The 18,338-nt window shown below is 35.5% G+C and overlaps 1 protein-coding gene across 4 annotated transcripts in view; it reads left to right on the top strand.

Annotated features, from left to right (window-relative positions):
- PTPRZ1 (protein tyrosine phosphatase receptor type Z1) overlaps positions 1 to 18,338 on the top strand; it is a 172,957-nt gene that overhangs the window by 128,429 nt on the left and 26,190 nt on the right. For 2 of the 4 annotated variants that reach the window (XM_029924359.1, XM_029924344.1), the window contains exons 13-17: positions 4,090 to 4,234; positions 11,774 to 11,865; positions 14,561 to 14,646; positions 17,529 to 17,549; positions 17,716 to 17,812. In XM_029924359.1, coding sequence (XP_029780219.1) covers positions 4,090 to 4,234; positions 11,774 to 11,865; positions 14,561 to 14,646; positions 17,529 to 17,549; positions 17,716 to 17,812 — 441 coding nt within the window. The remainder of the gene's footprint in view (positions 1 to 4,089; positions 4,235 to 11,773; positions 11,866 to 14,560; positions 14,647 to 17,528; positions 17,550 to 17,715; positions 17,813 to 18,338) is intronic. The other 2 variants (XM_029924367.1, XM_029924352.1) reach the window with 1 other exon arrangement.

The following is an 18,338-nucleotide window of genomic DNA, read 5'->3' as shown; positions in this document are numbered from 1 at the left end:
TATAATACAGATGTTTGCCTTAAATGCCAGTGGGGGAAAAAAGGGAAATTCAATACCATTAAGCATATGAAATACTAGATAATTTCATTGAGTTGCTCATAAGAATTTTATAATTCACTTTTATTAAATTTTAAGGAATTTTTAAAATTAAATTTAAATATTTAAATCTTAATGCAGTAAGTCAAAAGATAGATCAAGGTAGCATCTTGCAATCTTACCGCATAAAAGTGGATATTTATAAGCCAGATCATAGATACCAGTCTCATTAGAGTATTTTTTTCTCTTTGTCATTTCCATCTCTTGAATTAGTTTTATATTCTTCCCTCAGTGCAGCAGCAATTAAAAGTGTGCATTTTGATAGAGAAGTTTTTCTACATTCTGACTTGATACCTATTTAACATTGCATTCCAGTTTAAACACTTACACTCTGATATGTGAGAATTAGTAATGAATCCATAGGTCACTATATTCATTAGTGTTGCTATATATATGAATTATTATCTGGCTTCAATTATAGTATTTTTTTATTTTTATTAGGTTTATTTTAAGACATCAGGAGTTCATCCTTTTTATTTTATCTTACTAAGTACTGACATTGTCAGCACGTTCTTGCTAGGTTATGCTGTTAGCAAGAGACTATATATATATATTGCAAAATGCCAAACCCAGAATTATTGACCGAAACTTAGCAAATTCTTTTCAATGCACTAATTTGATTAACTATTAAGTGTATGTTCTCCCACTGATGAGGATAAAAAAGTAGGAATATAACTTCCAATATTATCAGATAACACAATTAATGGAGTAAGTGAGATCAAACAAGATTAGGGGAAATTCTTGCCTGTTTTAAAAACTGCATCTGTAAAAAATCATATGTACTCTGTCTTATAAAATAATTGAATATGTCTCTTTATCAAATGCATACACACTAATTCTGAAACTTTTAGAATGTAGAGTATTTTATAAGACACGTTCCCTAAAACAATATAGATAAGGCCAATATCAGTACCTGCAATTTGTGAATGCATAAACTGAGACCCAGAGATAACTGAATTATGTAATCCAGGTCACACAGAGAGGGAACACAACACTGAGACTGGAAACATGGGATTGATGTCTGTCTCTTAGAGACTATGCTTTCATGATTGAGGACAATAAAATCTATATGATTAATCTGTAATACCAAAATTATACTGTTTTATTCTAAAAATGTATTTTAAGGTATTCATCTTATCTTTGTTTACTAATCAGGTAGATTCTTGTCTTAGGTAGCTCATACACATTATTGAACCACATCAAAATGGATATTTTAATCTCAACTAAATGAATATAAAAATCAATACAACTAGCTCCTCATTACAGTATGTAAAAGCAACCAGTTGATTGTCTGTACTTTCCTTTTTTTATAAATATATTTTTTTGTATTGGTGGGTATATTTTATTCTTTCTTTATTTTTTAAAGTAATCTCTACACCCAACTTGGGGCTCAAACTCATGACCCTGAGATCAAGAGTTGCATACTCTACTGACTGAACCACAGTATCATGTGACACCTCATCTTGTGTAAAATAGCTAGATTTCATAATATGTAATTAGCATGGATTTATCACTCTAACTCCTCAGAGAAAGGGTTTATTTTAAAATCAGACCTCCCAGAGAACTTATGAGTAAAGTCATAAGTTCAAGATTATATATGCGTGCGTGTATGTGAATAGTGTGTGATATATATGGTAATTTGTTACCTATTTTATCTTACATATACATCACATATATGATCAGACATGTCTCATGTATGTGTATGCACATATGTATACATAAGGGAGATATGCATGTATCTATATAAATATATATACTTACACACCTATATACAAATTTCTGTAAAGATTTGTGGTCAATGGAGACCTGTGTAATTATATAAACTCACTTTGTGTATAAATTAATGTACATTATTGGTTCTCAAACTTTAAAGTGGATCAAATTCACCTGGAAGACTTGTTAAAATACAGATTGTTTGTCCACAGAGTTTCTGATCCCACAGATTTGGGATCTGGCCCCAAATTTGTATTTCTAACAAATTCCAGGTGATGCCTATGCCAGTATTATGGGAACCACATTTCAAGAATGACTGATATAGAAAATGGTATTAACTACCATTTGTAATTTCTAGGTACCAGGGACTTTCCTAAGTGGATTATTTCATTGTTTAGCCACAAAATTTCCATTTAGATAATAATAGAGTAGAAAAAAATGTGAAGACAATTATTATTAAAACAAGATGCTTTCCTAAATTTTATATGGAAACTCAGTGCATTCACCATCAGATTATTTAGGCTTCGAGATGAGCCCCACTGCAAAGTGTAATGACCAGAGCGAATGAGTAACAGTAGAAACTAAAGCTTGGGCTTCTCTCATAGGAATACTAACGACAGCTCAAGAATCAATGGATTTACAATATTTCCACTTTTTATTCAGTTTTGAGATTTTTAGTCAGACCTTTACATTCCACTCTTTTCAAGCAAATGCATCCAGAATTGCAGGAGCAAATGTCTAGGGAAATAGGGGTATCGTTACATTTCTTCTATGAGTGAATTAAAGTCTTGACCCTTTCTGTATCATCTTTCAGAAGGAAACCGCTGTTTTAAATCTCAAGTTCTCTGCCATTAGATGTACCTCCAGGCTATGTTCATGAATTTGTTACTATCAAATTTATTTGTAAATCTTTAAATTAAATCAATTCCTTTTGTTCCCTTCATCACTAAAGTAAGATACTTAGTGTAAAAGAACCTAATGTGCCAGGTATGTAGAAAGCTATGTAGACTCTTGTGGGGAACTTACATGTTCATCTTAAAGAGTTCTTCCAGAACTTCGGCAGGTGGACATGATGAGGGCTTTTACTTTGCAACAGTGTCAACATGTCATCATGTCAGAGCAGCTCTGGTGTGCCCTTGTTTGGTTCTGCCCTGCACATACCTCAGTGTAGAAGGGAATCATTGTGATTGGCCACTGATATCCTGAAGTTCTGAAACTCTTTTGAACAACTTGGAAGGTTAGTTCCAGTTGCAATGATTTTGAAAGTGCTAGAATAATAGTGCACCCAAGTGGTCACATTTGCCGTCTTTTGAAATTAACCCAAGAACAGAATTTCAACTTTTCCATAATTTAGACTTGCATATTTGAAAATAATTTCTTTGATCTATGTATGTTTTCAGTTCACATGCAATGCTATTTTTATTTTTATAAGTGTATTTATCTATTTTGAATGAGTGAGTGTGTGCAAGTCCAGGAAGGGCAGAGAGAGGGGGAGAGAAAGAGAGAGAGAGAGAGAGAGAGAGAGAGAGAGAGAGGTTGATTGAGAAAGAAAATCCCAAGCAGGCTCCACATGGTCAGTACAGAGCCCGGTGCGGGGCTTCAACTCATGAGAACCTGAGCCAAAACCAAGAATCAGATGATTAACCAACTGAGCCACCAAAGCACCCCGTATTTTTATTTTTGATAGAGAAAAATAGTTGATAAGAAAAGCATTCAAAGTAACACTTCAAAGGCAACCTACATTTACAGATTAAATAGTTTTCTGGGTGAATGGTTATCCTAATGTACGAAGAGTTATCCTAAGATTCTCTCTTTATGAAATTATTAATTGCTCCTAGCTATTTATTTAATTGCAGGATTAGAAACCTTGTATTAAGATTAAGTTTGGAAAATCAAGATTATATATGGTCCAGTAAGTAGCATTGTTTTTCTTGGCTATTTTATTTAAAAACTTATTTTATTTTAATACTTCTTTCCTTTTCTTATTTTAATACTTCTATTTCCCTCTCAATGAGCTTTTCAAGGAATTGTTATACTCACTTCCTGCAACAGCACCCATCCCTAGGTGCTAATCTCTGCTGGAATATCCTGGTTCTTCAGCCTTACTTCTTAAGTTTTGTTTTACTTAAGTTGGCTTATAATCATAGGTGTTCTTTGTATCATATATTTGAAATTGTAATGGAAAATAACTGCGATGAAGGTTGCAAATACTTGGTTGAAAAATGGTGTGCCTTTTCCTTAAGCTTAAATATCAACTCTCTCGATTTTCTCTGACTACAGAGGCCAGTAATAGTAGCCATGAATCTCGTATCGGTCTAGCTGAGGGGTTGGAGTCCGAGAAGAAGGCAGTTATACCCCTTGTGATCGTGTCAGCCCTGACTTTTATCTGTCTAGTGGTTCTTGTGGGTATTCTCATCTACTGGAGGTAAGTCGAATACTTGTTTTAGACACGTATCTCATAAAGCTCAGATTTTGCCTGTGTTGTTTTTTTACCTGAGTTCTTCAAAATTCTTTTTCCTTGAGAGCTACCATTAATTTATCCAGGTAATGATGAATTATGTGAATTTGTAAATCCAAAGACATAGTAATACAAGACCTGATTGTTTTTCATACTCCAACGGAACAATTAAAGGGTAAAAATGAAAGAACCCTGGCTTCAGTTAATATTTAAGAAAGTATTTTGACAGTCGTACTTTCTTACTAATCTAATTAACCTTCAAACGTTATCATAACACTTAACGTAAATCTGAGCTTCTCAGCTTAAATGCACCAGCTGTTACAATTTCAAAAGTTGTTATTTAGAAAAAGATAGTTTTTGATATAGTAAAAACATGGTTTGTTTATAATCGTGGCTTTTGTACAAGATTCACATCAACTGCATGCTAATAGCAAAAATGGATAGCCCATCCACAAGGGTAAAACTCAACCAATTAAAATATTAATATAATTAGAAAATAAAGTTGACTGTGTTAAGATGCATGGGATTTTAAAATTAGAGTTCACCTTGAGGATGAAATACAGCTTTGCCATCATCAATATCCTATAAAAACTATTTATTGATTGATTTTAATGTTTATTTATTTTGAGAAAGAGAGAGAGAGAGAGAGAGAAAGAGCACGCGCAAGCAGGGGAGAGACAGAGAGAGAGAAGGACAGAGAAAACCCCAAGTAGGTTCCACACAGAGCCCGATGCGGGGCCCCATCTCAGGAATGTGAGATTATGACCTGAGCCATAATCAAGGGTCTGATGCTCAACTGACTGAACCTCCCAGGCTCCCCAATATCCTATTAAAACTTTTAAAGGACAAAGACAGTTGCACTCACTGTAAACTTTCCATCCCATGGCAATCAGAACACACTGCAAATTAGGAAATTTACTGGGGAAGCAGTGTAAGTCAGTAAAACTATTATACCTGTGTCTTGGAAAACAAAAACTTTATGATGATAAAAGGAATCATAGCTTTGCCTTTTATTCCTTTATTTTAAAAGAGTGTTTTGTTCAAAAGATCTATGATCAATTCTTTTTTGTTTAGCAATGTCTATCTCTAAGTTCATATGACCACTCTTTATCTCTTTGTTATCCTAAAATATATTCTCGTAGTTTATTCAAAAATATTTGTCATGTTTAAGGACGGTTTCTCATGTGCCCAGTACTATGTTGACCACTCTGCAAAATATCAAAAACGGATGAATGAATGAGTGGATGAAAGTCACTATCCTTGAGAAATTTATGCGTATTCAGAATTTTCCATGAAAAATTTATAACCTACTGTACAGAAGTAAACACACGACAGCTGAAATCATGATGCTAAGAGTGGTCCGAGAACAAGGAATCTTGATAGGCCAGGAGGAGCAGAGTAAATGTGCAGTGGAGGGCTTGCAATAGACAGATTCAGAAAGTGGAGGTGAAGGAGCCGGCCTTCCAGCAGGGCCAGAGCAGGCGGAAAGAACCAGAAGCAGGAGAAGCTGGATGTGTCTGAGACAGTGAGGCCTGGGGCAGGTAGTTGGACATGGCTTGACTAAGGTAGCATGTTTTCATGACCAACTGTATTTCATATCTAACAACTTTTACAGAAGACTAAACTGCAGTCTGAGAACAGATCTGGCTTTTGTTATCAGATGTGAGCTAGTAGTCTGTTTTGTCCATAACACGATGCAAACAAAGCTGCTTTCTTCACTGATTCCTGTAACTGCCAGTGACTCTCTCTACAGAAGATTCCGTGCTCAGCACAGTACCAGGAACACAGTACATAGTTTATGCATGTTTGCTCAACAAGAATTCATAGGGCTTTGCTCCCTACTCCCCACTCAGTTTGTTGGCCAAACTTTTTATCAGCCTTGATGTGCTTGTTCAGGTTACTGGCTTACATATAACCTGATTTTCCCTGGCAAACTAATTTTTGAAGTTAATTGGAATTAGAGTTAAAGTTGTTGTAAATTAGATGGAAAATAAGCCCAAATACTACATCATAGTAAAGAATGTTAGAATAAAGTTCCAATGAAAATGTCAGATGGTTTACAGTTATAAGCTTGAAATGAGACTGAGAGTTTTATTCTTTCTTACTTAGTATTTCAAGTTTATTTTTTGCAGATTTGAAAGTGTCTTATTTAATATGTTTTGAGATTTCATGGAAAATTTAAATCTGGAATGGTTTTTATTTTCTATTAGTAATGGATATCTCATCTGCATTATTTGGAGAAAAACGATAAAATTACTAGTTGAAACATATTAATTTGACCTTCACCAACAAGATATTTCTCTTTTCCTCACAAGTAACACTTTAAGTACCTTGAATTCAGAGTGCATTAACTTAAAAAATGAGCTCTCTGATGATTTTATGTGTATATTTTATATCTGTCAAACATTCTGATAAAATCTGTCACTATTTTATTTAACCATTTCAAAATTTAATACCTCTGTCCTTCTCACATCCATTTGAAATTAATTCACTTCAAAATGTAACTTTTTAGATCAGGAATACACCAGGGGTATTAGTTGGTGAAACACAAGATGACAATGCTAGTGCCTTTTTCAGGGTTTTTGTGAGTTTGACATAGACTCATTTGCAAACAACATGATATCACTAGCCAGTATGGAAGCATTCAAAATAGACTGGTGTACTAACAAAAGTCCTCATGATAACATGGTCCTTAGGGGTTTTTTCAAGCTGGTATATTTAAATGTCTGTCTAACCTGGTTTCTTAGGATAAAAAATTACTGTAAAGTGGTGTAATAAGTCTTTTTTTTTTTTTGTCTCTTTACCCAATTCAAAGTGGTCTCTGAGGTTTTATGGAAACCTTGAGAGAAAGCATGGTGTAGCAGGAAGACAGAACAAAGTCGAGGTGATAAAATCTGGGTCCCTTCCCCATTTCTGCCTGCCATTTGTTATGTGGTGTTGGGCATGTCACTTATCCACTGGGGAACTGGTTTTCCTCTCTCTGCCATGTCAGGGGAGGATTCACTAGATCATCTTTAAGATTGCAGTTAGACCGTCTTTAGGGTTTCTGTGATAAATGCAGCATAATGAATAAATATGGTTTTATATTTATATAAGGATCCAAAAAAAGGAATAATAATTATACATTTCTAGGTTTTAATTCCAAATACTTACTGCGATGAAAAGGTGTAAATCAAATAATCAGATTAACATTGATTGATAGGACCTATGTCTACAAGTTTAAAACAGTCATCGCTTTTTTCATTACGGCTGAGTGATAATTAGCAAGAGACATAGTTATCAACACTTAGCACATAGACGTGAAGACATTCCCTGCTTATACAGAACAGATGGACTATAGATATTGAATCTTGTCATACATTAAATAATATGCCCTGAAATTATTTTCCAGATGTTTTAAGGTAGAATTTACATGAGCTAAATCGTAAGTTTTTAAGATGCAAAATGACTTCAATAAGGAAGATTTTCAAAAAGTTCCTTTTAAAGATGACAAAGGGCAAATTTTTGAGAGCTTTTCTAAGCATTGGAATCTAAAAAATACCAAAGGCATAATCAATGAAACAACACTCCCATCAAAAACAGTATAGAAAGAAACTTTCCATAGACAGTTGTTTTGGCTTTAGAGAGAGGGAGGAAGATCAATATGAATTCTCTCATGCTCTTAAAGTCAAATCTGTGAATCACTCAAGGTAGCTACCAAGCCAGGACCATGCTGCCTATTAAGTTGAATGTCACATCCTAGGCAAAACTGCACTAAAAATAGACTGGAGATATATATATATGACCTTCCTCAAGACTTTATCCTACACTATTTTAATTTTGATTTTTCCCACTTACAGGTTTTTTGGCATGATTTTATAACATTCTTTTGTCATGCAGGTGACACTAATGGACCACTTATTTGCTTAAACCAGCAAATACTTGTTTACATAGCTAAAAAGAGTGAAGTTGATATTTACTCAGATCCTGCAATGAATATTTAACATGTTAAATCCTAATACCAATAAGTTAACTTACCTTTTTCTGTTCTGTGAGGTGCTGCCTTCTTCCCATTTTCTCAGAGCCATCCTCTATCTACCCATCCATCCACCCATCCATCCACCCATCCATCCATCCATCCATCCATCCATCCATCCATCCATCCATCCATCTTCTGCTAGCTATATATATTTCACTTCTCCTTCCCAAATATTTTGAGATTTTAAGTTATCCCATTTGAAGCACAGGTGGGCAAGAAGTCTAGGATGCAGCTGAGTAACTTATGGTTGGCGGATTTACTTGCGGCTGGATATCCGTCTAATCATTCAACATCTAACCCCTGTTGTACTCTTGGCACTGTGTCCAGAGTTGGGCTTACATAAATCAAAAGACATGGCTCCATCTTTTAAACAATGTAATGAAGATATAGACACAAAACAGATATATTGCAAAATAATTACCCTAGCTAACAATCAGTAATAAAATATATATATATATATATATATATATATATATATATATATTCAAAATCATGTAGCACAGAGTTCAGGAAGTGAAGGCCATCCTTGGATTAATTAACCATATTTTCCAGGGCAGTCTTTGTTAAGGGGAGGATGAATGAAAGTTTGTGTTGGGTGCAGTGAAAACAGAGAAACTGGAATGCTAGATGCTGCTTAGGAATGAGAGGCTTTTTTTGTTTTAAGTTGATTAATTTATTTTTTAGAGAGAGCAAGCAGGGGAGAGGCAGAGAGAGACTCCCAAGCCAGCCCCACTCTGTCAGTGTAGAGCACAACACAGGACTCAGTCTCACAAACTGTGAGATCATGACCTGATCTGAAATTGAGTAGGACACCTAACCAATTGAGCTACCCAGGCACCCCAGAAATGAAAGGCTTTTTCACAGAGAACATCCCACTGAACTGCCTTTATGGAAGATAGTATTTGTGAGTGAAGCATTTTGGTCAAGAGAACCATGTTTGAAGCAGGGAAGAGAAATACTGAATGAGGACAGGACAAGGCATGTTTAGTGATCTACAACTTGTTTATATTAGTGGAGTATAAACTTCAAGAAGAAAGTCAGAAGAGGTGAGGGCTATAGATAGGTAGTGTTTAAGTACGGAAAGATTTTGGGTACAATTAGCTAAAAACCTGTCAGTTACAGAAATAGAGCCAAGAGATCAAAGTAATAGGGAGATAGATTTTTGGCTTGATACCAAAAAAAAAAAAAATACAGTGAGAGGCATAACAGTGAAATGGGAAGGCCTCCTCTTTGGGTACCATTTAGAGGTACTTAGAATGAATTTTCAGTTAGGATGAGAAAGCAATGTATGGCAACTAAAGATAACTCAGAAAGGAGTGAGGTCCTTGTGACCAGAGATGATCCTTCTATATCAGAGATGCTGTCCAAGAAATTCTTCTATTTGCTGTGATGTTGCTCCAGGTCCCTTCAGACATTTTACAATTTTAAGATTCATTGAAAAACAAATAGAAACCCCTTTCCCACCTTGTGTAATCCCATTTTAGAGGAATCAAAGAGATTAACTCTGTAATCTTAAAAGAAGTATCAAACTCAATGTTTTCATATCAGTGTGTGAGAACATGCCACCAACCTTCCCCGCTAGTTTCTGCTCCAGTCCAGTTTCAGGTGTGCTCAATTGCAGACTTCCAGCGGGATAGTTTATCATGAGACCTGTGGCCCTCATCCCTCCCATTGTTCATAGTTGGCTGTGCCCTTTCCCCTTTAGAGGACATGAACTTGGCTCGGGTCCCCTTGACATTGATTCTACATCCACTCATCTTCCTCCTGTTCTCTCTAGAAGACATTCTTGTGTTCTCTTGATCATGTCCTCTTGTCAAAGGCTTATATGATCACAGCAGGGGGCTAGTCCTTAGTGGGCACATTGTTGCTTTTGGGTTGTTTTGGTTTTTGTTTGGTTGGTTTTAGTTTTTTTGCTTGTGACATTAAGGTTATAAATAAACTACATGATTTTATACTACTCATAGCAATTAATTCACTGAACAAATATTTTGGGGCACGGGCAATGTTCTTTGCACTGAGGCCTAACACTGCATTAAGTCAAACCACCTTGCCTTTGGAAGGCTCACATTCTGATGAAAGAGGACCAACTAAAAATATGTAAGACAAATACATAAGTAAGGAATTTCGGAAAGTGCTAAGTGCCATAAAGCTGACAGAAGGGCAAAGAATAGTAACTTGGTGTGATGAGCTGGTACTTTAGTTAACGTGGTCAGGGAAGGAGTGTTACAGGAAGTACAAAAACAATGGGAAGGGGGCAGGTGGCCAGAAGAAATGTCAAGAGCCATGACCTGAAGGTGATACTGATGGGGCCTCTTGGAAGGAGGAACAGAGGACCAATGTGGGCCTGAGCCTTAGGAGTAGGGGATGTAGGAGAGGACATCGTAGAGGCAGATGGGAGATCAGGTCATAGAGGATCTTGTAGCCCCTGCTGAAATAATTGAATATCATTCTAATTCCACCAAGGAAGCCACTGATTATTGAAAGAATGTTACAGTTGAGTTGTGTCCTATAAGAACAAATGTTATGTTAAGGCTCATTAGAATTAATGTCTTGTAGCTTGGATCTTAAATGGAAAGTGAGATTGGCATCTTTACTCACACACATTTCTATTTAAACTTAGCCATTCATGAATAATATTTCATATAAATTAAATGACCCACATCAAAGAGTGTCATTAGCAGTTTTAATTATCTAAATTTTTTAATTAAGTATGGTTTGCATTAGTTTAAAGCAGCAGTTGGTTCTTTGCTCTTCTCAGTAGTTTATGGTGCGTTCTTACCAGATGTTACTCTTATTATCTGAATGAAAATAGATTCATGTGACATTGTAGGTCATAGTTGTCATTGATTCCAAATATATTCATTCTCAAAACCCTCATCAACAAGGCTAGCATCTGTTGGAAAGAAAATCACGCCTATTTTTGGTTGTATGCTCATTATTTCCTCACTTCATTCTGTCATTACTGCATGATCATGCTTTCAGTATAAAGCTGCCTTCCTTGTCCATCAAAATATCACCACTGTAGAATTTCACTTCTACAGTCATAGCTACCTTTTGCTAGCAGCTGAGTTGCTTAGAAAGGTTTGGTCACTTAATTATGGAGTGAAAACAGCTCTGGACCTGGTTTCTCTTCCACTCTGGTCCAGTCCAACGTGGCAGGACACACCGGTGCATAGCAACAGTGGGGGAGTCACCAGGGCATTGGGGTGTCCTTATCCTAGGAAAACACTGTTTGGTACCAGCTACAACTTCAAATGCCATCTCTACGTTCAGCGGGTCTGATACCCACTCACTAGTATGCATCTGGCGCATGTAAAATTGAGATAAACTTGGAGACCATATAATTCTTTAATGCTTTGTGTTTTGTAAAGTACAGACTCCCATTTATGTTTTAATTCTGGAAATTTCTGTCAGAATTCTCAAGCAATTTTCAGCTCAGAATTTGTCTTATGGCAGCTAGTACATAAATTGCTTTCTTTTCTTTCCAGGAAATGCTTTCAGACTGCACACTTTTATTTAGAGGACAGTACATCCCCTCGAGTAATATCCACACCTCCAACACCTGTCTTTCCAATTTCAGGTAATGGCTTAAGGTGTGACCGTGAATAGCTGGTAGATGTTGAATGGAAAGCACATGCTGGAAGGTTTGTCCCTATTGGAGTCCTTTGCAAATGATTCTAATGTAGATGAGTAAATACTTGAGTTGCCCAAAATATTTATTACAGCTGTGTGTCAGGCACCCAGGTTTCTACATTGTTCTCATTGGTTTTGGACATTCTTAGCCAGATAGACCATGTAGTAAAATAAGTCAAGGCTATTCAGATATAATATGTTAACATGAACATAGCAATAAACGATTATTTAAGAACAAGGCTGACCTTCAGTCATTTCCATTACTTTAATGGAAACCTGAACAACAAAAGTCAGGCTAAACCAATGCCGTAAGTGTGAATAGGACAAAATAACAAAAGTAAAGATAAAGTTCCATTTCCTTCTGATCATCTGAATTTATGTGAGAAAAGCTCCCTTAACTGTGTTAGAAAAAAAAAAAAGCTATAGAAGGAAAACATGAGCACCCAAAGAAATGTGTAGTTGCCTGAAATACTTAAAGTCACAATGTCAAACAGTTTGAATACCTGGGGGAAATAGCGACTCTTTTTATCAGAATTTACCTGATTAACAATAGTCAAGAATTAGCCAGGGTCATTCTGACAGAGACATCCATTGACCCGGGAGCTCACACTGTAAGATCACAGACACTTATTTAATTAACATAGTATTTCAGAATGAAAAGCTGTAACAATAAAGGAATTGCCTAGAAATAAGAGAACTATGGAAGAAGCCCCTGAAAGATAGAGGAAGAAAACAAAGACACACAGAACCACCAAACCAGGGAGGAAAAAAGGGGAAAAAAATCGTCAATGTGGTTTTTTACAGAGGCCTCTTTTTAAATCATCTGATACTCTTTACGTTATTGTCAGAGGCTCAAGTTCCACAAGATGTTATTTTCTGAAATCTCATGATTTAAAAAATATAAAAAACAAAACAAAGAGAAGCATTTGCTGTGTAATTCTCAGCAGGCATAGGATTTAGAAGTGCTTGGCTCTTTTCTGTCTTTTGTCCACCCTGTCTCTAGCCACCACTGTCTTATTTCTGCTTTTTCTGTTAAAATTCTGTATGGTTGAATACAGTGCCGTTTCTCATCAGCATATTGAATCATGAGATTGACAGCTCTCAGTTTTCTGTTGCGTTTTGATTCACTTCACTTTCAAACATGCGTCCTCCACAGGTTCCCCCCCGCACAGGGAAGCATGTTAACATGATAGTATCCAAAATACCCAAAGTCCAGTAGAATTTATTCTTAGCAGCAAATAATCCCAAATTGGGACCTTGTCCAGGAAATCCAGAATCTCCTGTTCTACTTCTCAGAAGCGTTGTGGTCAAGGGCGTTTCCTCATTTCACCTGGGGCTCCACATCACCCAAATAAGCACCTTTTCACGTAAGATTAGAAATTTGAAAGATACGTTGCTCTCGCTGACTTGCAGACCAGTCCGTGAAAGAAATAACCAAAATACACGACTATCAATAAAAAGTAGTCAGCTCGTGAAAAGAGGTTAGTTGTGCAGGATAATATCTATGGGTTTGAAGGGCCTTTATGAGAAGAACTGATGATTTACATGTGACAAGCTATTTCTGTTTTCTTGTCTAATTATAAAAGCTACTTCCAGGCAAGATCCTTTCGTAAATGTGAAGGCAGAATTACACCTTTGTCTAGTGTTTCTTAAGCTTAACTGGCTAATTCAGTTTTAGTATTCAGGTACACTCACTGAAGAGAGAGAACAGATGGATTCTACTTTTTTAAAATATCAACGAATTCTTGGTAACTGAAGCTTAAAAATATTAAAAGGCCTAGATGCTGAACATCTGTTGATGTAAATAAGTGTTTCTAGAGAAATGTGTTTGATGTTTCCTTGTCAGAGAAATCACTTGTGAAATCGCATACTGTGAACTAGTGATATGTTTAATCTAAGAAAGTCTTTCCAGAGGGTGGAAAGAGAAAAAAGAGAGCCAGTTAAAATAATTTGGCCCCTTCACAGTTAATTAACAGATCCAATGACACTGTTTACATAGCATATTTTCAAGTAAGAGTTCTTGAAATTTTACATATTAAAAGTCCCAAAGGTTTTTGACATTATCCTTAATGAATAGTCTTCATGTCAATGTTTTCTATTATTTATAGAGTAAAAGAAAAAATGTTTTCAAATTTAAACATCTGACTATTTAACTGTAAAACATTAAGCTATGTTAAGCTGAAATTACACTATATGTTTACTTCACGGTAAAATTGAAAATATATTATTTCTGCATTTGTTTACCCAGAATTTGCTTCACATTAAATGTATTAAATGTAAATGCAACTTCTACTCATGTTAAAGAAAGTTATCCATAAAAAGATGCAGTCCATTGATAAGATATGAGGCTTTGGTGTGCGGGCTTTATTATTTAACATTAAAACATTCCGGTTTCTTTAGAGTATGAAAGGAATAGAGATTCATGATCAAATCAGAATTATATATTGCAAGTTATTGATAATAAATACAGAGAAAATTGGTAACCATTGTTTAATGTTTCATTGGATGCTGAGGTTCACTCGGAAATATAGGAATACTTGAAGTTTCTTTAGAAGAAGGCATTTTAATAATTTTATAAATGAGAGGCATATTTCTTTCTGTTGAATTATCCTTTCCAAACAAACTGTTTTTCTTTTACTTAGATGATGTTGGAGCAATCCCAATAAAGCACTTTCCAAAGCATGTTGCAGACTTACATGCAAGTAGTGGGTTTACTGAAGAATTTGAGGTATGATTTTAATAAACTTATTTTAAATAATACAAAAATAGTAAATTTAATAGCAATAGGCTATTTCTTGACCTAAATACATTGAAACTATTTTCACTTCTAGAAAGAATATTAGTTCTGTAATCACTTATGTGTTTAGGAGATGTGTTATGATTACCATATAATTTAGAAAATGGTTTTACATTTTAAAAATCAAGTTGTTCTAGTAGAAAAAAAATTTTTTAATTCCTACCACAAAGTACAGAATTCCAGTATCTTTCTTTTAATCTGAATTAGTAACACTGATTCTTTATTTCCTGAATTATACAAATTATCCTAAACTACTAAATTTCATGATTTTCAACCAAAGTACATATAAACTCTTAGTTTTACACCATTGTAAGTACAGAAGCATTTCATTTCAAGGTATAATACAAGTAATAAACATTATACAAGGTAAGGTCCCAGCTTCTTCCCAAGAAAATATGCATTTCTAAAAAACATTTGAACTGCAGTCAATATAAATTTTTCTAGTAATATCCCATAAAATACTTTAGAAGAGGCAGAGAAATCTGCTGCAAACTTACCATAGCACACTGAACTATGAGTTAAGCAGATTTTTCAAAATAGGGTACCATAAGCCCAGAGTTAACAATGACAACACACACACACACACACACACACACACACACACACAAGTTACCTTTATACAGCACTCCTTAGTAATACCAGTCATTGTACTAAATGCTTTTACATTCAATCTTCACCCAACTCTAGAACTTGTTTTTATTTCTATTCATACTACTGATGAAAGAAACTTCCACAGAAGTTAATTAACAACTCATAGCTAGCAGGGCTAGACCACTTACCATGATGAGCACTGAGTCATGGGTAGAGTTGTCAAGTCATAGGACTGTGTACCCAAAAATAATAGAGCCTTATGTGTTAAATATGCTCCAATTTAAATAATGTTTTAAAATAGCAGTGCTAGGATTCAAACCTAGGTCTGTGATCTTAAAACATATACATACTTTAAAAATAATTTTTTTACGTTTATTTTGAGAGAGAGAGAGAGAGAGAGAGAGAGAGGAAGGACAGAGAGAATATCACAAAGAGGCTCCTCGTTAACTGCACAGAGCCCAGCGTGGGGCTCGAACCCACAAACCATAAGATCGTGACCTCAGCCAAAATCAAGAGTCAGATGCTTAACAGACTGAACCACCCAGGCACCTGAATGTATACCTATGTTTTCCATTCCAGAAAGCAAGGGATCTTCAGCCTTCCCTCTGGCCCCTCCCTTCCAGGAGCATCAATCACATTGCTTTTCTGTCTCCCCCTCAACCCGGAAGTGCTCTATGGACCTCCCTCTCTGAAGCACTTTGAGCTCCGATCCTGATGAGACAGTGTCCCACTTTCCCTTGCACCCTGCAATTGCTTCCCTGGAGTCGCATCAACCAAGATATATTTAGGGAAGGAAAATGCCATAGGTTAGAAAGCTTTAAGAAATCAAAGGAAATAGAAGTGAAATGTGATATATTTTCACTAAATTAAAATAGTAGAAGCCAATTCACTTAATTTTAAAAGAAATCTAAGTCATAGCTACACTGAAATAGAAAGCGGTGTGAGGTAATGACTAAATAAAGTGGAATAATATAAAGAATTACATGTTTAAAACATCAAATTATTTTTTTCCTACCGTATTAGAGAGGGTGGCTGGTGCCATGTTCACTCACAGACACGATGAGGCTCACAGACAAAATCGTTACAAGAGGGAGATGAAGTCAAGGATCTAATTCTCCAAATGTTAAAAACCACAAGGAAAAACAGACAATTTATAATAAAAGTCGCTGCTAGCATATGCACAAATGCAGATTCATAGTTTTTACAACCATAAAATAATTTTCAATATTATGAAGCAGCTCATAATTAAATTAATGAAAGAACCTCACATTTTTACTCAAGTGTGTATTCTTAATTTCATTGCTTTTAATTCACACTCCGATTCAAGAAAATGTTTCATTAACTTAATAATTAGTTTAATAACTAATAACACTATGCTTTTAAGTGGTCCATCACATTAAATTGTTTGTCAGTCTAGAGTCAGATGGCTTGCTCCATATAAAAGCTTATATGGAGAGAGACTGGGCCATTTGCTGAGTCAGATTCATATTTGGGTTAGGTGCTTTCTCAAAAATTACACAGGTTTCATCTTATCGTATTACTGAATAATTATAAATTCCTACCTAAAGTATTTAGATAGAAAACATCTCTGAAAAGGATTTTAATTCATTTTAAAAGATAATTGGCAGAAATAATTTTTCTGTACCCATGGAAGTTTAAATTAAATGAAAGATATAGAAAGTTATACTATCTAAATTTCATTTCAAAATGAGGTAGTATGTGCAATAAAAAATTTTAGAATTTGTACTGTTATGAAAACCTAAGTCTGTTACAAACCATCTAATAGGAAGCTATTTACTCTTTAAAACTACCCTAAGTAAAGTTTTTTTAAATGTGTCAGTAATTCAGAGTTTCAAATAGTGCTATAGTGGTCAAATAAAATGCTCTTTGGATATTGGCAAATCTAACTAATGCAACAAAATGTGCTATCAAATATATGGTTCTTCTCATCTGCATTTTTTTATATTCGTCATATTATTATACCACCGTCCCCTTTTAAAAGTGTTGGGTTTTTTTATATAGTTTTAAGGTTCCAAACTGTTAGAAGTTTCTATTTGCATGCAGCTGTTTAAAACATTCTGTTTTGTTGCTATTTGACAAATGTATTTATTGCATGACCATAGTTTTCCATTGTAAACCTAATATGAACGCTTTTTTTTCTCATTTGTCGTGTGCTGTGGAATTTGATTTCTTTACTTTTTTGGCATTCATTCCCTCATTAGACACTGAAAGAGTTTTACCAGGTAAGGCATTATTTCACTGCATTTTCTTTTAGCCAAGAAATAGTTCTAACATGTAAAAAAAAATTGGGGGGGATAGACTAATTTGTTTTGTCTTCTACGTTATATTTTGAAGGCACTTTGTTTGAAAGAGTAGGTGTTCAAATGTTCCACATAAATTTCTTCACAGGAGGTGCAGGGCTGTACTGCGGACTTAGGTATCACAGCAGACAGCTCCAATCACCCAGACAACAAGCACAAGAACCGGTACATAAATATCGTTGCCTGTAAGTATCTCCGTAACGCAGCCCTGACGTTATCACGGCCGTGCTTCTCGGCGCTGTCCCGCAGTCTGCCGGCAGACCTCAGTAGAGCTGTTCAGGGCTTGGTATCAGGGAATAAGACTTCCGTTAGATCATACGTAGCATTCTGCTCCTCTAACTAAAATACATTCTGCAATTAGTGATAGGTTTTTGTTTTTTTTAAGTTTATTTATTTTGAGAGAGAGTTAAAGAGCAAGCAGGGGAAGGGCAGAGAGAGGGAGACAGAATCCCAGGCAGGCTGTGCACCAGCAACACAGAGCCCGAAGTGGGGCTCGAACTCATGAACTGTGAGCTCATGGCCTGAGCCAAAGTCAAGAGTCAGACGTTTAACCCACTGAGCCACCCAGACACCTCAATGATATGTTTCTTTTAAACAAAACAAACTCAGATGTTAATCCAGGACTTTCTTCAGACACAATGGGCTGTAAATCTGTTCTTATGGTGTCTGTCATTATTTATATTCCCTGTTCCTATTTTCACTTAAGATCTG

The sequence above is a fragment of the Suricata suricatta genome, chromosome 2 (assembly GCF_006229205.1).
Source record: "Suricata suricatta isolate VVHF042 chromosome 2, meerkat_22Aug2017_6uvM2_HiC, whole genome shotgun sequence".
Lineage (NCBI taxonomy): Eukaryota > Metazoa > Chordata > Mammalia > Carnivora > Herpestidae > Suricata > Suricata suricatta.
This window is presented reverse-complemented; position numbering and strand designations above follow the sequence as displayed.